The sequence below is a fragment of the Simochromis diagramma genome, unplaced genomic scaffold, assembly GCF_900408965.1.
Source record: "Simochromis diagramma unplaced genomic scaffold, fSimDia1.1 OVJJ01000583.1, whole genome shotgun sequence".
NCBI classification, from domain to species: Eukaryota; Metazoa; Chordata; class Actinopteri; order Cichliformes; family Cichlidae; genus Simochromis; species Simochromis diagramma.
In genome coordinates, this window is record NW_024387285.1 from 3,495,071 (window position 1) to 3,517,340 (window position 22,270).

At 41.9% G+C, this 22,270-nt stretch overlaps 1 protein-coding gene across 1 annotated transcript; it reads left to right on the top strand.

Moving 5' to 3' along the window:
• The first annotated feature begins 10,878 nt into the window (after window positions 1–10,878).
• Window positions 10,879–21,697, top strand: LOC120716146 (retinoic acid receptor alpha-B-like). The gene is made up of 8 exons (XM_040003553.1): window positions 10,879–14,393; window positions 14,875–15,016; window positions 15,825–15,985; window positions 16,124–16,300; window positions 16,434–16,638; window positions 16,739–16,806; window positions 19,699–19,789; window positions 20,048–21,697. The coding sequence occupies exons 2-8, from the start codon at window positions 14,905–14,907 to the stop codon at window positions 20,299–20,301; spliced, it is 1,068 nt and encodes a 355-aa protein (XP_039859487.1). The 5' UTR covers window positions 10,879–14,393; window positions 14,875–14,904; the 3' UTR covers window positions 20,302–21,697.
• The last annotated feature ends 573 nt before the right edge of the window (window positions 21,698–22,270 follow it).

Sequence of the window (22,270 nt, forward strand, 5' to 3'; positions counted from 1 at the left end):
ATGCACAAATTGGAGTCTATTAGATAGATATGATACAAACCACTGAAGCGCAGTACCTGTAATACCTACAGCATGTTCTAATCGCTCTAATAGGATATTATGGTCGACAGTATCGAACGCTGCACTGAGGTCTAGCAGGACAAGCACAGAGATGAGTTCACTGTCAGAGGCCATAAGAAGATCATTTGTAACCTTCACTAAAGCTGTTTCTGTGCTGTGATGAGCTCTGAAACCTGACTGAAACTCTTCAAATAAGCCATTCCTCTGCAGATGATCTGTTAGCTGTTTGACAACTACTCTTTCAAGGATTTTTGATATGAAAGGAAGGCTGGAGATTGGCCTATAATTAGCTAAGACTGCTGGGTCTAGAGATGCTTTTTGAGTAAAGGTTTAACTACAGCCAGCTTGAAGGCCTGTGGTACATAGCCGATTATTAGAGATAGGTTGATCATATTTAAGATCGAAGAATTAATTAATGGCAGGACTTCTTTGAGCAGTTTTGTAGGAATAGGGTCTAAAAGACACATTGATGGTTTGGAGGAAGTAATTATTGAAGTTAACTCAGAAAGATCAATCAGAGAAAAAGAGTCTAACTTAACATCAATGGTACTAAGAGTAGCTGTAGATAATATTACATCTGTGAGATGATTATTGTTAATTTTTTCTCTAATGATTAAAATGTTATTTGTGAAGAAGTTCATGAAGTCATTACTAGTTAACATTAAAGGGATGGTTGGCTCAACAGAGCTCTGACTTTTTGTCAGCCTGGCTACAGTGCTGAAGAGAAACCTGGGGTTGTTCTTATTTTCTTCAGTGATGAATAGTAAGATGTTCTGGCTTTGCGGAGGGCTTTCTTATAAAGCAGCAAACTATTTCTCCAGGCTAAATGATGATCCTCTAAATTTGTGACACGCCATTTCCTCTCCAGATTACGAGTCATCTGCTTTAGGCTACGTGTTTGAGAATTATACCACGGAGTCAGTACTTCTGATTTGAGACCTTAGTTTTCACAGGAGCTACAGTATCCAGAGTCGTACGTAGTGAGGAGGTAAAATTATTAACAAGATAATCGACCTCTGTTGGAGTAGCGTTCAGATAGCTGCTCTGCTCTATGTTGGTACAGGGCATTGAAGATGATAACAGTGGGTGGATTATATTCTTAAACTTAGTTACAGCGCTTTCAGAAAGACATCTACTGTGATGAAGTCTACTCTCCACTGCTGTGTAATCAATTATTGTAAATGTAAATGTTATCAGGAAATGAACACTGTTAAATGTTCAGTTTCTATGCCATATGTTAACACAAGATCTAGAGTGTGATTAAAGTGGTGGGTGGGTTCTTTTATATTTTGAGAGAAGCCAATTGAGTCTAATAACAGATTAAATGCCATGTTGAGGCTGTCATTTTTAGCATCTACATGGATGTTAAAATCACCCACAATAATTATTTTATCTGAGCTTTCAAATGAATTAAAAGTCTGTCTTGGTCTTTAGTTGATTAATAACAAGTGCTCAGGATCTCTGGGAACTCCTTCAACTCCATTTAAGGTGGAAGCTCATCCAGAGAATGCCAAGACACACCTTCTCATTTAATCTCTTCATGAGATAGTACTTGTAATCACTGTATTGCAATCTAGTCTGACAATTAACATCTAACAACCTAACAATTTCTGACAACAATTTTGGTTGTCAGATGGCATTTGACAACCAAGAAACTAGAGCATAAATTTGCTACATTCAAGGACATCTGTACAAAGATTGTAGTCTTTGTAGTCCAGTTAACCAGTCTTCCTGGTACTGATTTCTGTGTGGACGAAATGTAGGATTATTTTGTCAGTTAAGGGTTCAGTAACTGAATTTTATAAGTAGATGTTATTAAAATAATATTGGATTTTTTAAATATCTGAGCTTTTGCTAAAATCAAGCCGTGTGTGATTGTATTTCTGCACATGTAGGCTCATATTAGTAGTGGTCCATGCATTACACAGTCTTAACCACACACAGCCTGGGCCCTTTGCCTGTAGGTGAGTGTGTGTCCTTGCTGTGAGGCCTTGCTGTATTGATTGGCTCATGGTTAAAATATGAAAGGGGAATCACATCACATTTATTGTTACCGGTTAATCGATGGAGGGAGTTTAATCTATGGGAACCGCAAAGGCAGAGGTGAGGCGAGGTGAAAATGGGGATGGAAGGAAGGGTGGGTGGCTGCAAAGAGCAGGAGGAGGATGATGACAATGAGGATGAGGGCTGATGGGTTAAATGTAATGGCACCAACCGGAGAGAAACGAACAGGTGAAATGGCAGGTAATAATTTTCAGATAATTTAAGCGATAAGATATTTTATTTTCTTGGAATCAGAAGTGGGAATAACATCATAAGCAGTGGAAGGAGACAGTTTGAAATGGACACATTGACCAGTAGCACCATTATTCACCCTAAAATATTACATGTTTTATTCTATCCATCCATCCATCCATCCATCTTCTTCTGTTTATCTGGGGCTGGGTCGCGGGGGCAGCAGCCCAAGCAGAGAAGCCCACACCTCCCTCTCCCCAGCCACCACCTCCTCCAGCTTATCCAGGGGAACACCAAGGCGTTCCCAGGCCAGCCGAGAGATATAATCTCTCCAGCGTGTCCTGGGTCAGCTCCGGGGCCTCCTCCCGGTGGTACATGCCCGGAACACCTCACCCAGGAGGCGCCCAGGAGGCATCCTTGTCAGATGCCTGAACCACCTCAGCTGGCTCCTTTTCGATGTGGAGGAGTAGCGGCTCTACTCTGAGCCCCTCCCGGATTGCTGAACCTCTCACCCTATCTCTAAGGGAGAGGCCAGTCACCCTTTGGAGGAAGCTCATTTCCACCACTTGTATCCGCGATCTCATTCTTTCGGTCACTACCCATAGCTCTTGGCCATAGGTGAGGGTAGGGACGTAGATCGACCGGTAAATTGAGAGCTTCATTTTTACACTCAGCTCTTCACCACGACGGACCCGTGCAGCGTCCGTATCACTGCGGCCGCAGCACCAATCTGTCTGTCGCTCTCCAGCTCCCTTCTCCCATCACACGCGAACAAGACCCCGTGATACTCCTCCACTTGGGGCAGGAACTCATCCCTGACCCGAAGTGGGCACTCCACCCTTTTCCGGCTGAGAACCATGGCCTCAGATTTGGAGGTGCTGATCCTCATTCCCGCTGCTTCACACTTGGCTGCGAACCGTTCCAGTGAGAGCTGGAGGCCATCACCCGATGAAACCAACAGAACCACATCATCCGTGAAAAGCAGAGACGAGACGAGATTCTGAGGCCACCGAAGTGAAAGCCCTCCGCCACTTGGCTGCGCCTAGAAATCCTGTCCATAAAAATTATGAATTCTGTTTTATTCTAAATGCATATAATATGTTCTCATTGAATCTACCCACCAGTGGTTGGTGTCTAATATGCTTTCTATTTCCATTTTTGGGCCTCTGTTGGTTCCACGTAAGCACTGACAGTCCCAATTCTAACAGCATAGATAATAACATAAAATATTTTCACTTAGTTCACACGACTTAGTACATTTTGACTGTTCCTCAAATTAATCCTCAAATTTTGTGATAGATGTTTTAGTAGAATTGTAATTATGCTGGTCTTTTCAGGTTTGTTAGCATGCTGAACAAAAATGAACATGGTAAATATTATATCAGCTTTACATATTGGGAGCACATAATAGAAATCTCCAGTACTTTGTGTTTAGTGCTGGAAAAAATTATTTGATTAAATTGTAAATATAATCCTCACGCTACTAGTGATGGGAATTTATACAAATTTAGCGATTCTAGTTCTATTATCGATATGTCACTTATCAGTTCTCTCATTGATTCTCATTGGCTCCATTTTGAGAGTCACCACCATCGCTAAGCAGCAATAAAGAAGCTACATTAATGCAAATGAACTGCATGCTGTGGGTCCAATGTTTGTGCATGTGTGTTGAGGTATTTCCCCTCTGCCGTGTTCAGTGTTGGAGTCATTATTACACATATTACACACTTTTCTTAACAGTAATGCAGTACATCACTTAATTACTCTAAAAAAGTAATTTGTTACACTACTCATTACATTACTTTACATTATTTTCCTCCTCTGACATGTGAACTGAACTTAGCTGATTATAGCGGGAGTGCAAGAACCAACAAGGGGGATCGATACGCAGGCACACTAACAATTCAGAAGAACTGGACTACTGGGAACTAGTTTTCTACAAGAACTCAATTCCCATCCTTACAGCCTAGACACTAAACTTAACCTGTACATATTTCTAACCTGCACCCTCGAACCAGAAATTCCTAAATTCCTTTTAAGGTCTTTATTTATGTGAAAAGCAGTCTTAATCTTTTCCTGCTCTTAAAATGTTCTCTTAAAGATTACCAATTGATGACGTCATACTGAGAGGATCAAGGGTCATGAGCTCTCGATAAGACTTCCAGAACTTTAATATTTTGCTTATAAATTGTGTCACCATGGCGCGCAAAACAGGTCACTGACTAACGGACATTATGCCAGCTAAAAAAGATAAAATAGAGAACGCTGAGAAAAGACCTCCAAAGCCTAATTTGCGACTTCGAAGCCAGGTTAATAGCTTCAAGGCTAACCTTGAAGCTATTAACAAAAGCATGGCTAACGCTAACCCAAGCTACCCCTTCGATTATGATATCTTAACTGCAAAAATAACAGATGTGGTTGGTGTGATTGTAGAAGGGAAGATGGATGTTATTAAAAACAAACTTGACGCTATTCAGGCAACCCTTGACGGCAACACAAGATGCCTTGATGAAGCTGAAACCCGCATATCGAATGCGGAGGATATAATTGCCAACATGGAAGCCAGGCTGACTCGTATAGAACGTAAGATGCGCATGTTCTCGAACCGGCTGGATGATCAAGAAGCTCGAAGTAGAAGAGATAATCTCTGCATATTTGGTGTCAAGGAAGGTGTGGAAGGAGTGAATGCTATTACATATTTTGAAACGTGGCTTCTCCTGTGTTCTTGCAGGAGATTTCAATTGCACCTTAGACCCAGAAATGGATCAAAATCCACCACCCAAAAACTCAGTATCCAGAATGCGGGAAGCTATCAAGGGGATGTGTTCTGACTTGCAGCTGGTAGATATATGGAGAACTCTCCATCCAGGTGAAAAAGATTATATTTTTTATTCAAATCCACATAATAGTTTCTGCTGTATTGATTATTTCCTTGTCTTGAGGGAGGTCCTTGATAGAGTTAGAGTTTGTGATATAGGCATGCGCATACTGTCTGATCATGCAGATGTTCATTTAAATATCTCACCGCCTCAAGCTCACGCAACTCCACGTAATTGGCGATTAAACCCATCATTGTTAAATAATTCTATGTTTTGGACTTATATAAAAGAACAAGTTGAACTTTTTTACAGACAAATGATAATGAAAACACAAATCCTTCTACCCTCTGGGAGACAATGAAGGCATACTTACGTGGTGTTATAATTTCATATTGTATAGCGAGAAAGAAAGAATCTTTAAAACAACAATTGGACCTAGAAAAAAATTAGCAAATTTAGAATACTCACTTAAAATAATTTTTTCACCTGACGTACTGAAGAAAACAGAAGCCACTAGATCAGCTTTGAATCAACTTCTGACTCAAAAAGCAGAGGCCAGTATATTTTATGGTAAGCATAGGCTGTTTGAGATAGCAGATAAGCCTGGGTGCCTATTGGCACGTCTGGCTGCTGGGAAACTAGAATCCCATGCTATAATGTCATTAAAAGATGAAAGAAGGCAGAACCTTTATGAAAATAATAAGCTGGTTAAACTAATGGAAAATGTCTACAAACAATTATACACATCTGAAAATACACCACATTAAGTAATGCCCCAAAAGATTTTACATAAACTTAATTTACCAACTTTGTCTGAAGGCAATCGAGTTCTTCTTGGTGAACAAATAACACAAGAAGAAGTGCTGGCAGCAATCAAATCTCTTCAAGGAGGGAAAGCCCAGATGGCTTTGCTCCAGACTTCTATAAAGTCTTTCAGGATCAAGTAAACATGTATCTGCATTCTATTAAAAGGGGAAGTCTTCCCAATACACTATACTCTGCAAGCATATCACTATTCCATAAGAAGGACAAACCAGCTGATCAATGTGCTTCCTACTGTCCAATTAGTTTAATAAATGTAGATAGCAAAATTTTGTCCAAAATACTGTCTAACAGACTAGAGAATTATATACCTAAGCTTATCAAGGCAGATCAGACGGGCTTTATTAAGAACAGAGTATCATTTGCAAACATGAGAAAATTACTGAATATTATAAACACTCCAGTGTAACCAAAACTCAAGGACTTGTTGTGTCACTTGATGCGGAAAAGGCTTTTGATGCTTTTTATATGTTTGCTGTGATGGAGAATTTTGGCTTGGGCAGGGGCTTTATAGACATGGTCAGATTGTTATATGTCACACCAATAGCATGTGTTGTAGTTAATGGTATTAAATCCTCAGAATTTTGTTTACAGAGATCAACAAGACAGGGGGACCCGATTTCACCATTGATTTTTGCCGTAGCAATTGAACCACTGGCTGAGGCCATTAGGAATAATCAAAATATATCTGGATACCAAATAATTCAAGGATCTGAATTCAAAATTTTACTGTACGCAGATGATGTTCTGTTGTTTGTCACCAATCCCCACGATTCCATACCTTCTGTAATGTTTATTAAAGTAACCTTTGGATATTTGTACGGGTATAAGGTTAATATGAACAAAACTATTGCTATGCCACTGGGAAACTTGCCTATGACATGTAACATCCCATTTACCTGATCTGGTTCCGGATGTAAGTACTTGGGGATATGCATTTCACCTAACATAAAAAGTATATTGAAACAGAATATAGACATAGTCCATAAAAGCGTGAAAAAATATCTCTCTAGATGGATGGATCTCCCAGTCTCCTGGATGAGGAGAATAAATTTAATTAAAATGAATGTGTTGCCAGGGTTTTTTTTTATGTCATGGTCCCCGTGTCTGCCCGGCCAGCTCCACAAGGCCACATGTGTTTTGTGTACATTCTCCTCTCTCCTCCCTGCCAGGGTGGAGCTCACTGCAGGCTCCCGCCCTTGGCACAAACCTGCATCTCGTCAGGCTCTGATTACGGGTTGGACTCTTAAGGCCGGGATGCAGACAGCCTCACCGCTGGATGATTATGCTAGACACGTTAGTGAACCTCTGCCTCGAATCCTTAAGCTTTGTAGACTTGCTGCGAGCTCTGTGTAACCTTATTTTCTCCTGTGCACAGTTTTCCCTGGATCCATGACTAACCTGTTATTTCAACTGCTGTAAAGAAGAAGAGCTAGTGTATTTGTGACTCCAATCCCGGACCTCCCTTTCGGACCTAGGACCCCCGTTCCCCTCACTGTATATATCTGCACCTGGTGATTGTGTAAATAAACATTGTTTTCCCCTGAACTCTGCTCTGCGCCTGAGTCCTACTACACCACATGAGATTATATCCTTTGCAAATGCTCCCGATAAGTCTTAACAAAAGAATTGTAAGAGAAATTGAAAAAGACCTGTCAAGGTTTATTTGGAGGGGTAAGAAACCAACAGATTAAGTATGAAAACGTTACAGCTGCCCAAAGATATAGGGGGTCTTGCCTTTCTTAACATTATGCTTTACAACTGGTCATGCCATAGTAGAGTCATACACGAATGGATCCACGCATATCTAAAAGAGACAGAGAATCCCCTTGAAGCCTGGACATGTTCGCCATTTAATCTCTTAAGTGAACTAGTGAGTAAATATACTAAAAAACATAACAAAGTAATGATTGATACTTCTTTAAAAACATGGTGGGATATGAACAAATACACTGAAAGTAATCCGATACTGAGTTACCTAACACCTTTTACAAATAATCGGCACTTTACACCTGGAATGACAAGTGCAGTATTTCAGAGATGGCTTGCCGCTGGTTGGTGATTTGTTTATTGGGAATGTTTGTATGTCTTTTGAGCAGGTCCAAAAGAAATATGGTATACAGCAAATGGATTTTTTTTTGCATTTTTACAGGCCTGTCACTTAATTACTTCAAGTTTTGATACTTTACACAATACAGTGCAAATAGTGAAAATTTCTTTTTACATTTAAATGCAGATAAAAGTACTATAAGACAGTTTTATAATACACTACAAGGCCATAACAAACATAATATTGGAAAACTTATCAGGAGTTGGGAGGGAGACCTCCAGTGTCATTGTGATGATCATGCCTGGAGCGAGTGCATACAATCTGTGCATTCTTTATTCCTTAATAATAGATTTAAAGAAACACAATATAAAATTTTACATAGACAGTATAGGACAGCGGTCCCCAACCTTTTTTGCGCCACGGACCGGTTTATGCCTGACAATATTTTCAAGGACCGGCCTTTAAGCTGTCGCGGATAAATCCAACAAAATAAAACTAGTACCGGTACCGAAAAAAAGAAGATTTATTCATAACACATGTGAAAAGACCAAGGAAAACCGAGTTAATGATAAAAACGATAACAAAATAATGCTGAAAACCGATAAAAACCCTGAAAACCATACATTTCACTCTCACTCTTCACTCTTCAACTCTCGCGGCCCGGTACCAAATGACTCACAGACCGGTACCGGTCCGAGGCCCGGGGGTTGGGGACCGCTGGTATAGGACACCTACTTTTCTGAATAAACTCGATCTGAGTAGGCACAATGTGCTAAATGTACATCTGCGGTGGGGACCTACTTGCATTGTCTTTGGACTTGCTCAAAAATTAAAGGGTATACTTAAAAGCAGAATACAAAAAGATCCAGCTCAGTATTTATTGGGGCTGCCAACTCTGAACAAATTTCCAGATAAAAACAAATATAAACTACTATGTAAATTATTGTTCTTGGCAAGAAAATGTATTGTTTTTAATTGGATCAATGAAAAACCACCAACAATAACTCTGTGGTATAAAGAAATCTTTAGAGCCTTACCAATGGAAAGACTGAGTGCAAAACTAAGCGGTAATGACGATATCTTTTTGGATATATGGCGCCCTTTAATGGATTACTTACCTGATGATCTGAGGGAAATTATACTGAGAGGGGCAGCCCCACTCCAATGGCAGGTTGGGTTTGTCAGGACAAATGTGTAAAAGGGTTGTAGATCCAATTATTTACTATCTACCATATTGTATTAGTTTTATATGTCTACACAAAGAACCATGGAATTCTGCTCTATATCAGGAGCCAAACTAACAGTTTAAGAATGACTAAACTCAGCAATTTTGTGACAGGCCTGACACACTGCTCTTCTCCCTCCCTTTTCCATTCTGTCTCTCTCTTTCTACCACACACACACATCTCTAACTGCAGCATGTCTTCCATATGAATCCACCGTTGACCTCAAGCTTTCTCTCCCTTCCTTTAAATGCCGCCTTATTCAAGCAACAGCTAAGACAAACAGGTAGGCTGAAACAAGGAAATGCACAAATGAGTAGCAGCCAGGGTGACAATGAAACAGTAAAGAATGCACTTTTGTCAAAGTTTCACAGTGAACTGAAAACATGCTTTAAAAAAGTCAATTTTCTTTGATTTCTCTAATGATTAAAAGAAACAAAGAAACCAAAACCAAAAATCAACCAATCCCGCTAACAAATATTCTGCATGCATAAGCAGCGTGAGCTCCATTTTTATGTGGGCTGCAGTTTTCTTCTCATAAAAACAATTTTACAGGCACTGCTTACATGCTGGCAGGTATGTGCCTCAATAAAAGGCTTTTGTTTGCAAATTGCACAAAATACATTTTTTGCAACTACACAGAGGGCACTGTACTGCTGCAAATGTAGAGACTGTGTGCCCTGTGAAAACCATTCGCTGGCTTTAAAATTTGGTCATAATGGAAGAGCAAGTGTAGATGTTGTAATAAATTACTTCACACCTTTTTTAAGGCAAAATTGTATTTTATTTTATGTACACTGGGAATAATAACCCTAACTGGGAAATAAAAATTAGACTCAAGCCCACCGTTACATTGATTTCAATGGCTCCTTCTTTTGTAAAACACAGATCAGATTAAATGGGGTCCTATTGTGGTCATTTTCAAATCCATATTTTTAATTATAGAACTCAATTAGAATAGTTTGGCATGACTAGTACTTCCCAGTAACGCTTATTTATTTTTATGACAGGCCATCATTTATCCTCTGTCTGGAACAAGCCCTTCCCCTTGCTTTTAAGTCAACCTTCTCCTGACTGCCTGCTTCTTATAACAGAATATTTGAAAAGCACATGACAATGGGTGGCTGTAGCTCAGCAGGCAGAGCAGGGAATCTGCTAGTCAGGTTGATGGTTTGATCCCTGGCTGTGCCAGTCTGTATGCCAAATAGCCCTGAATGGGCAAGATATTGACCCCATATACAGTAGGAACCGTATCTGTTTTTCAAAGGAGTGTAGTCATAGTTCCCTTTAATAATGAATTAGTCTGAAATGTCCTTATAAGTAGCTTCCGTAAGTGTGAGATCCAGAACATGTTGTTCCTGTCAGCAGGTAACAGGACCTGGGCCCTCCAAGGATTATTTGCCACAAATCTTAAAGGCTGACAGACTCGTGTCAGTCAAAATTGGTGTTTTATTGCGACTCAGCCTTAAGGCACAAAGGTAGTGAGAGCATTTACTATATGATACAAAATTAATACAGGTCATAGGAAAACTTGTCAGTCCATTGGAAAGCATGAATGGCTTCTTGACAGCCAACAGCCAACCATTTGTGTTAAATCATCTTTAAACAGCACATGGATAAAATTTCATGAGGACCAGAATTTCAAATACTTTTCATATACTGTAGATTGTTTTTTGCCTTTATTCACATTTCTTATTAAATACATCATATTTAAAGTGTTTATGAAACACTGACGAAGGTCACACAGGCTGAAACGTTGTAACTGAATAAAATATTATGGTAAGCAGGACTGTCTGCCGAGGTGCTACTATATATTTTCCTCTCTGCACCTGTCATTGACTCAGTTGTGCAGAGTTTCCTAAAAAGGAAAAGTGTTTATAAAATGAAACGTGGCACTTGGTGACATATTGCATGCGAGATGTCAGATCAGATTGCCGTGTGTGGCTAACGCTGGCAGAAGCAGTCTTCATGTAGGTTAAAGTCCACATGCTGGTGCAGAATGTGGTTGCTCTCTGGTCGAGTGGTTATTCTTCAGCTCTCTGTGACACGTACATTCTGCTGTTCGTTTTCTACATCAAAGCCGTGCAGGTTTGCTGGTTAGGACAGCTTACTTTGCACCCACAGCTCTGAGGGTGAGGGCAGCAGCTTTTCTACGTCTGGCCGTCCTAGTCACGCATATCCCCAAACAATGTGCCTGATAGGAAAAACTCATTTCACTCCTCTTTATAGAGTAACTTGAGAGTGTTTGATACAATCGGGTCTTTAGAAAGAGTTCTCTTGAGTTTTTGCACATGGGTGGCAAAATGACGCAGTGATTACCTCACTGAAGGTACTGTGTCCAAGTTTCCTCTCAGCTTTTTTATAAGCCTCCTGTAGTCACAGGCTTAAAAGGAGTGGAAAAACTGTGATTAGTTGTAATTATTGGGATTATTCTTTGTAAAAATGAGCTAAAAATCCTTTGCGGTCAGTAAGTGTGTGAAGACAGGAACCATGGAGGTCACCAGATGCTGAAGTTTCCCTTCTTGAGAAACTTGGCCCAACATTTACAGCAGCTGTCTCCAGTTGTTGGTTCCAAAATTCCTAAAGTTTTGATTTCAGGAAATTAAAAGTCTTTAATATGTTTAATAAGTTTATTTTTTAAATTTAAATCCAAACCCCCAAAACACTGTGACATAAAAAGATCTGTTTACCTAAATCTTTGTCTTATTGTTTGTTTGCTTTTTTGTAGAATTATTTCAAATGAATAACTGTAGATGTGCTCAAAATTGATCAAAACACTAGCATCTGTTCCTAAATCAAGTTGGAGACCCGTCTTTGGAGATGCCCTCTTACTCGCTTATACAGTAAAGACCTTTGCCCTCGTTTGGAGCCACAGCTGCAGTGTGTGTGTGTGTGTGTGTGTGTGTGTGTGTGTGTGTGTGTGTGTGTGTGTGTGTGTGTGTGTGTGTGTGTGTGTGTGTGTGTGTGTGTGTGTGTGGACACACTGCTGCCTGTGGCCATCATGTCCGACACACTGAAGCAGAAGTGGAAAGCAATAGGAAGAGATTAACAAACACAAAGATGAAAACAGAGAAAGAGGCACTTGGTAAGCAGAGGGGAGGGAACGCATGGCGAGAGGCGGGTCTGAGTGAGAAGTTTAAAAGAGGTCAGACGGTGCTTCAGGGAATGCATGGCTAGAGTGTCAGTGAGAAGAGAGCAAAGGCAAATAGAGGAAAGATGAAGTGAGGAGAAGATGGAGGAATGGTATGATGCGGCAGAGGAGGAGGATCTCTGCGTTTCTCTCTGTGTAAACAGAAGCACAGCAGAGTAGAGGGGAGTTGAATCTCCTCCATAGAGGAATGTCTGGTATGGCTACTAAAGGGGGAGGGTGGACGCGCGCGCGCGTGCGTGTGTGTGTGTGTGTGTGTGTGTGTGTGTGTGTGTGCGTGTGCGCGAGAGAGAGAATGTGTTAGGTCAGAGGAGGCAAAGTGGGAGAGGGAGTAGGGTTTGTTAATCTGAAGGGCCGAGACCTCCAAAGTAAATCACCGTTGAAGTTTACCTTTGAACAAAACAAGGCGTCAGCTTTGACAGAGACTCAGGAGCAGAGCAGCACTTAGTGCTAACACACAGCAACTCTGATCAGCAGGCTGATGTGATCCAGCTTTGTCGGGCCAAGTGTGTCCGGTGCTGGATGGTTGAGCTGATTACTGTGAGTTTGCTCGGCTAACATCATCTCAGAAGTTCCCTTAAATATAAATTATAATAAATATCCATATTAGTTTGTTTTATTTTATTTTATTTTTCTGTTATTTGTTTGCCCACACCAACCAGATACCCATGGCCTTTCACTATCTCACATTTAGGGGTGAGGAATGTACCTCAAAACGTTTTCTGTGATTGCAGCAGCTGCTGTTGTGGCAGCAACAACAGCATTACAGTGCAAGACTACAGTTATAGCCAATAACTGAGGGAACTTATCCCTGTAACTGTTCAGGGCATGCACAATGTTGTCGCATTGAAATAAAATATTATTTCGTACCTTTAAGCCCTCCTTTAACACTGCATCAGTAACTTCCATCCACAGGTAGAGTATGACTAGCGAGTACTCCAGTGATATCTCCTCCTCACTTGCTTTCAAAGCCTGATTGTACTTGACGATGTATTTTTGAGTGTCCAAAAAGGAACCAGGTGAGGGATGAGTTACTATCCCAGGTGAGTCGTTTTTAGCGTGAGCTCTGGGGAATCCCCGAAAGAACGAGATGTTTCCTTCAAAGGGTGGCTGTGCTCTTAGAGATAGCGTGAGGAGCTCGGTCATTCGAGAGGAAGCTGGTTGAGTTGAATTAGGCGTCTGACTAGGATGCCTTTTGGACACCTTGTAGGCGAGGTGTTCCGAGCAAAACCTACTGGGAGGAGGTCCCGGATCAGACCCAGGAGGGAGTATATATGTTGGCCGGTTTGCAAACAACTCAGTGTGCCCCCAGCCCTGGATGAGCTGGAAGACGTGACCAAGGAGAGGGAAGTTTGGGCTGCTCAGCTGAGACTGGTACCCCTGTGATCTGAACCCAGACAAGGAACATTGGATGAAAAACACTGATGGATGATGGACGGGGTGGCTGTAGCTCAGGAGGTAGAGCAGGTCATCTGCAGATCAGAAGGTGGTTTGATCCATGCCAAATATCCTTGAGCAAGATACTAACCCCCACTTGCTCTCTGATGCATACATCAGAGTATGAATGCGTATGAATGTGTATGTTAGCTAAAGCACTGACAAAGCGTAGAGTGCTTGTGTGTATGGGTGAATGAGGCGTGTTGTATACAGCGCTTTGAGTCCTCCAGGAGAGTAGAAAAGCACTATATAAGAATAAGAATCAGTCCAAAAAAGGCCACATCGGCACTAATAAATACATGTGTGTCATAAACGACTCCACTCAGTCACTTGAAGGTTAAAGAAAAGTCTCCTTTCAGACAGGCAGAGCTCCAGGGTGACATAAATGAGGATTATTTGCTCTTTGTAAATTGTAGCCTGATTGCATGTAAATCTCTTTTGCAGCCATAGAGACCGAGAGCACGAGCTCAGGGGAGGACCTGCTTGTCCCCAGTCCTCCCTCACCTCCTCCACCACCTCGAATCTACAAACCCTGCTTTGTCTGCCAGGACAAATCATCAGGATACCATTATGGAGTCAGCGCCTGCGAAGGCTGCAAGGTAGGCAGCGAAACATAAGCACTTGAGTTTGGAAAACATGCACACTAGGCCACAGTGCTCCTTCTGGACCATAAAACTTCAGCTACAGTTTGAAAGCCGACTTAAATGGCAGCGTATAGAGCAAGAGACCTCAGAGTATTTGCAGAAAGTGTCAGCAAAGAGGTCACGACCTTTATGCCACCCGAGGATCTCTAAGCCTCGTGGCTTCATCTAATCCTGTAGAGACACACAAAGGATCTGTCTGTGCAATTAGTGTCTGCTTTGATATTGCTGTGTGTGTGTGTGTGCTTTGATGTGCTTGTGGTCAGACTCATGTTCTGTTAGACCTCCGCCCAGCAGCCCATCAGCTGAATGAGTCACTTCAGGATTACACTTGTTACAGTTGAAATAATTCTGCAGTTTTCATTCCAGTTCCAGCTCCTGCACACGCTCACAGCGCTTTCTGTTACCCTTTTTCTCAACATCTGTTTCTCTCTGTCAGGGTTTCTTTCGGAGGAGCATCCAGAAGAACATGGTGTACACGTGCCACCGGGACAAAGTCTGTGTCATCAACAAAGTGACGAGGAACCGGTGTCAGTCATGTCGACTGCAGAAGTGCCTGGATGTGGGCATGTCTAAAGAGCGTGAGTACGGGTGCAGGTTGATTTTTGTGGGTGTGTGGAAGAAAGGGAGCTTCTTAAGCAGGCAAATGCTTTAAGTTGCTTAGAGGTCTTGCAGTTTTACTCTTTGGGGTGGCTGTGGCTCAGGAGGTAGAGTTGGTCAGCTACTAATCAGAAGGTCGGTGCTTCAATCCCTGCATTTCAGACTTATGTGAATATTAGATAGGAAGCACTTACACGGGGTGTATATGTGTTTATGGGGAAAGACTTTTCCTGACTTCTGGGCCTCAGTGCTGTATTCTAACCTTGTTGTTTGTCTCCCTCTGGTGGTCGTTCCTAGTTAACACATGGCCCTGAAAGCTTTAGTGCTCCTGCATGTCTATGCTGGCTGCTTTGTCATATCATTTCATAATGCACAGTGTGTGAACCAAGAATCAAGTCAGTATGAATGTAGTAGATGTGATTATACTCATTTATTTCATGAAGAGGAAAACTTTCCCTTACCCTGGTCTGGAACAGATGCTGTTTGGCAGATTTTGCTTCCTGTTAAAAAAGAGAGTGGTGTTAACTGTAAGCAGCAGTTTGAGACATGAACCCCCGTTTAGTGTTGAGTCAATCTGCAAATAAAAAGAAACTTAATAATTTTGGACTTTTAGGGCTAATTCGTGAAACAGTCTCCAGGCTAGTTGTTTCCAGTCCATGTGCTAAGTGAAGTGGCTGCATATTAAACGGGGAAGTATTTCAGATGTCTGACGTGTTACGGTGGATTGCAGATTCTTCATGGGGCTGAATGTTCTCAGCTAAATCCTCTCATCTTCATTTCCATTCCAAGTGGTGCGAAATGACCGAACAAAGAAGAAGAAGGAAGAGAAGAAGCAGCCCGACACAGAGCTCTACGTCCTGTCAGCAGACATGGAGCAGATGATCGAACGAGTTCGCCGGGCCCATCAGGATACATTCCCCTCCCTCTGTCAGCTGGGAAAATACACCACGGTACACACACACACACACACACACACACACACACACACACACACACACACACACAGACGAGCGTATGTGAGTTCAAAAACTGAAGGTCAAAAACTGATTTTTATTCAATCGGCCTTTGGTTTCTCTTCTATCCTGCAGAGCAACAGCTCGGAGCAGCGCGTGGCTCTGGATGTGAGTCTCTGGGACAAGTTCAGCGAACTGTCTACCAAATGCATTATTAAGACAGTGGAGTTTGCTAAGCAGCTCCCAGGCTTCACCACCCTAACCATCGCTGATCAGATCACGCTGCTCAAAGCCGCATGCCTCGACATACTGGTGAGGATTTCCTGCAAGCTGCAATAAACAATTTCTCACAAACAGACGTCGCGGATGGAAACTGAACGCCTCTGACACGTCGGCCTCCGTTATAACAAAGAGTTGCTAAACAGATAATGAATCCTTTTCCTAGATTCTGAGGATCTGCACCCGCTACACTCCAGACCAGGACACCATGACCTTCTCCGACGGCCTCACCCTCAATCGTACTCAGATGCACAACGCCGGGTTCGGACCGCTCACAGACCTGGTGTTCGCCTTTGCCAACCAGCTGCTCCCGCTGGAAATGGACGATGCAGAAACGGGGTTACTCAGTGCCATCTGCCTGCTCTGTGGAGGTACTGCACTGTGTGTCGCAGCAGTATGAGTGAAAGGAAAGACAAAGGAGACATACTGACACTGAAGCGATGCTTTGTGTTTGTTATTTGTTTTTCACAGATCGTCAGGATCTGGAGGAATCAGAGAAGGTGGATATTCTTCAGGAGCCGATGCTCGAAGCTTTGAAGGTTAGACTTTAAGTTATTACTCGACTTCCATTCTTGAGCATAAACTTTGCTGTACAAAACTAACGTGTGCAGTTGAACAGATGTGCGTATCTGTGTCTCTGCGCTCTAAGCACAGTGTGTCTTTACTGAAGGCACAAAGCTTTAAAAGGAGTTATCTTAATAAAGTGACATTTGGCGCTCATGTTCATGTTAATCAGGACACACGCCACTTCACGCGGCGGTGTGACTCACTGATGCGCACTGATGGAGGAGGAGGGAGAGAGAGCGTGTGTTCAGCTGACAGGATAGAGATTAGTAGCTGCCCACTTGTGTTGAACTAGTTTCAGTGGAGAGCAATGATTGGTCATGAAGAGCAAGAGAGGAATCCTGGATTTTACTTGTTGTAGTCAAGTAATCAGTTACTTCAATGCTACTGTATAACCCTAAATAACATTCTTTCCATTTATTTAAATTAGAGCTGGGCGATATAAGATTTTTTCATATCACGATATGTTTTTTTCATTTCAGGCGATAACGATATATATCACGATATCAGCCAAATAACTATATTTGTAAGATTTAAATGTGCCGTTGCTCACAGGTAAAATGTGAAATGATCAGCAGCTTGTTTTGATTTAAATATTTATTTCCCATAATAAGTTCAACAGGGTAGATGTACTAAAGAAACATGAGACTTTTTCCAGATAAATAAAAGCAAATATTGCAAACTACACAAAAGGCAGCCGCTAAAGCGTTTAAGTTTCAAAATAGAACAAACAAAACAGACTACTAAATTGTCAATTCCACTTAGAAACAAAATATTAATTCTAAAAATAAATCTTAGTTTGTTTTACAGAAGAACAGACAAAACTGACTAACTTTTGTCAATATCAAATAAACTGAGAACTAAAAGGAAATTCTCAATCTCTCCTTGTTGTATAGCTTAGCTTTTCAAACAGTTTTAACAGTTACTTTAGTCTGACAAAAGCCGAATGACAAATTAGCGCTTCCAGTCAGAGATTGAGCTGCACCGCTTTATTGTATTTCCAGACTTGCTTTCGGCACAATTTACAGTGCGCGCTGCTCTGTTTGTTGTCAGACTTGAAATAGCCGAAATACCTCCACACTACGGAACTTCTGTGGCTCTTCCGTTCGACAATCTCTCCGGCGTTGGAACCATCATCTGTTTTCTCTTCGGTAACCTTCGGTCACGCTCTCGGTTGACTTTTCTCTAGTCGGCACACTCATTTCCTCCATTACCGGGCGGCACGGCGGCTGGCTGCTTCCCAAACAAATACACATGTACGGCTTGGCACTTGTGCTGTACGTAGCAAGTCACGTGACGTGACGCTGCGGCTGTGATTGGTTCGGCTCTGGTTCGTTAATTTGGATTGGCTGTTCTTCTTCTTCTTCTTTTTTTTTAAGAGGACAAGAGAGACGAGGCCTATCGCAATAGTTTAACTTTTCTATCAAGAAAAAGTTATTTCGCAATACATATCGTTATCGTTCTATCGCCCAGCTCTAATTTAAATACTTATTCCATCTATGGATGAATATTTTACGGCATGAAGACTTGGTGCTTCTTTCTTGGTTTGTCCGTAGTGTAAACTGCTCTTTGCATTTCTTTGGTTAAAGCTGTTTATTTGTGTTTGGAGAGTTTTAAGCGTACATCAGTGCTGATTAGAAAACAGTTGATGGTTAACTGCTGATGCACATTCTTAAACACTAATCTCAGGAGTGCTCTGACCGGCATCATTCAAGCAGCTCCTGTTTGAATATCAAAGAAAATGTTGAGATGCTGCTTATATTCAGTTCACTTCATTTCAGTTCAGTTCAGCTGTGTTTCTATTGCACCGAATCACCACAACAGTTACCAGTGAAAGTAAAGATGCAACATTAACCCCACCAATCAGAAACCGGGCCTATCCTGATGTGCACATTGGTTCGCCGTCCTGGGTTATGGGGCATTACGATTAATTGGTTGTGTGTAAATACTTCAGTGTGTTACAGCGTGTATGAGTTTCATTCAATTGTTCCTACTAAACCTGGTGATATAGCCTCAAAATGATGTCTCAGTATTTGAAGAATATATCGACAACACAATACTGAAAAACATTTTCTTGATACTTGGAGTCTGCAGGCATCAGCAGTAAAGCTAAACGAAGGGCTTTTTCCAGTCAGTCGCTCACTGTCATTGATGATGTGCTGGCAGCAGCAGCATCATAGTAGAAGTGTAGTGACACATACGTAAGCACAAATAGAGCTAAAATGTGTTTTCCATGGAAAGTCACTAAAAACGTGTAGAGTGGTCCCTCGCTACAACGCGGTTCACCTTTTGCGGCCTCGCTGTTTGGCTGATTTTTTTTTTTGTGCCATTTTGCTTTTCTTTTTTTTTCTTTTTTTAACAGCACATTGTGTTCTGCGTCCTGATTGGCTGCAGACCATTGTCAATCAATCTCGTGCTGTGTCTCCTGTCCAGTACAGAATGCTTTCAGCTTGTCAAATGTACATAAATCTTTGATTGCTAGCATTGAAGTCCTGCGCTGTATGTTTGTAAGTTTCCCCCCCAAAAAAACAGCAATGTCAACTAAACATTTTGCACCATCAAAGGCACCTGCGGGTTTGGTTTCATTCTATAATACTGGGCTGACGAAGGTTTGAGTGTTAAACAAGAGAGAAAAGTGTGAAAGTGTGAGGAGTTTCACAGCCTTACAACATCTATAATAATTGTAAGAAATAAAGCTGACTACGTCACGGATTTATTTTTAGAACGGAACTCCCGCGATAAACGAGGGACCACTGTACATGGGTATTATCGTGGATGATAACACCTCTTCCTAAAAACACACGAGCTTTCAGTAACTTATGAAAAACGGCGTCATAAAAGAATATGTTCATCACCTGTGTCTGTAGCTCTATGTGAGGAGGAGGCGGCCTGACAAACCCTGCATGTTCCCCAAGATACTGATGAAGATTACTGACCTCAGGAGCATCAGTGTTAAAGGTAACACATTTACACACACACACATTAACTGGCAAGTACTAACCACTTGTGTTTGAAACAAACATTGTTAGAGCTACAGCTGGACTCATAAACTTTCTTTCTAAAATGTAATGGTGGTTTCCCAGCAGTGCATTATCCTTCATTAATATCTAAATTAAAAGTAAATGAATTTTAAAGTTTAAGAATTCATTCCTCCTGTGATGTTTTATTCCACCAAGGCCGTTATGCTGACCTTCTCTCTGAAACGCTTTCTCTTAGGAGCAGAGCGAGTGATCACACTGAAAATGGAGATCCCTGGCTCCATGCCTCCTCTCATCCAGGAGATGCTGGAGAACTCTGAGGGACTGGAGGGGCACGGAGCAGGGGGAGGAAAAGGAAGAGGAGGAGCCAGGAGGGAGGTGGAAGAAGAACCGGGAAGCTGCTGTTCGAGTCCGATGCACAAACCGGTCCATTTTCCCAGCCCGAGCCCCGTTCCCCGCTCCCCCTCCTCTCCTTCCCCTCCCTCCACCTGAGGCTCCACAATCTGCAAACAGCAGTAGAGGAACTTGAGCAGAGCATCTTGCTCCAGGAACTTTCTGGGTTGTTGGTGACCTGCTTGGACTGCTTGTGTTGACAAATCATGGTTCTTGATGTTAAATGCAAAAAAGCCAACACATTTCTTTTTAATGATGTATAAAAAGCTGATGACATGGACAGACCGAACAGAATTCCTCGGAATCAGATTTCCTTCAGTGCAAAAAGTCACGTGCTGTATAGTTGGGAGAATTATTGTGTGTAATATAGTGTATATATCAAAGGCTGTGAAAAAAGAAGAAGCTGAGACTGAGACAGGCTGATACAAGAGGTTATTTTCCTAACTGTACATATGTAAATACTGTATTTTTCCCAGCACAGCTAACCAGCCTTCACCTCACCAACACAAATACACTTCACCTCCTCTCTTCTTACCGCTCACAAGGATAAATAAAAATCTTGGAGACTTTGTAGATCATCATCATCAACTTTGGATTATTTTCAGATTCAAGTCCAGCAACTTAAAGTAGCTTCAACAAACTGTGAAACACATGAAATTAGTTTTATATAATAATAACCTGTCTTCCCCATTGGTGGACATTATCAACCAAAGCAGAGTTGATAGACGTGTCATCAGTGACATCACGAACATCTAAATGTTCAAGCTGTGTTTTGAGGCTGCAGTGGTGCCCTTGAAGCATTGTTACAGCTGAATTCATTTTCAGTGGTCACCGTATGTACAGAATCACCAGTCAGATTAACTGTTTAAGAGGGTTACCATCTTTATGACAAAATAAAGCTTTAATTTAATTTAGTTTTTCCCCTGGGAAGTTCTGCGTCGAACACCATGTTTGCCACTGCAGAATTCCCCCTAACTGCAGCTTCAGCACGTGGAAATATGCTATACAAAAAGCTGCCAAACAAATGTTCCATGTATGTAGGGAGGGCACTGGCCACTCTGTAAAATTTGCTGCCCCCCCCCAGTGGCCCCTCCCCTGGCAAGACTGTGTTATGTTGGTAATAATTCTAAAAAATGTGAGCACGAGAGAGGAAGACACCCTACAGTGGGTTTAAACATTAACTCAGGCGCTCCTGGTTTGTATGCCATCAAAAGAAAATATCATTTGTTCTGTAGAGGCCACTGCATTAGAAACATGTTTTTGTCTATCAGTGCCCGGCTCCCTCACTGCTTTTTGCTCAGTTGGTTTTTTTTTATTGTGTGCACCTCTTGATGTCACAGTCTGTTTACACAGTGTTACTGCCTCACTACAACTTCCCTGCTGTCAGGTACAATTCATCTCTATTTCAGTGTTGTCCCCTTTACCGTCTGGTGAGGCAACAATGGAAAGTCTCACATACAGAGCGTTCAATAAAGAAGCGTCACTCTCTTATAAATTGTGAAAATATGTGTTTTTGTGGTGCAAAATGCTAGCAGGCAGGGTGTAGATGCAACGCTATAACCAAGTGGCCGGCTTAGTATACACTGTGCTTAGTTTGGCCTGAAAGTCCTCAGGTCAAAATGGGCGCCGCCCCCTAGGATGGTCAAGAATGATGAAGCTAAGATACTGTGGGACTTAGAGATACAGACAGGCAAACTGGTGATGGCTAACCAACCTGACAGTAGTGATGGATAAGCAGAGGAAGCTGTATTGATAGATGTAGCTATACCAAGTGATAGCAACATCAGGAAGAAGGAACATGAAGCTGGAGAAATACCAAGGGCCGAAAGAGGAGCTCAAGAAGATGTGAAGGCAACAGTGGTCCCAGTGCAATTGGAGCACTCAGGGCAGTGACTCCAAACTGGGCGAGTGGCTCCAGCATATTGCAGGAACAACATCCGAGATCTCTGTCCAGAAGAGCTCAGGCTGTGGCTCAGGCAGTAGAGCAGATCAGCTACTGGAAGGTTGGTGGTTCGATTCCTGGCTTCCCCAGTCTGCATGCCAAATATCTTTGGGCAAGATATTAACC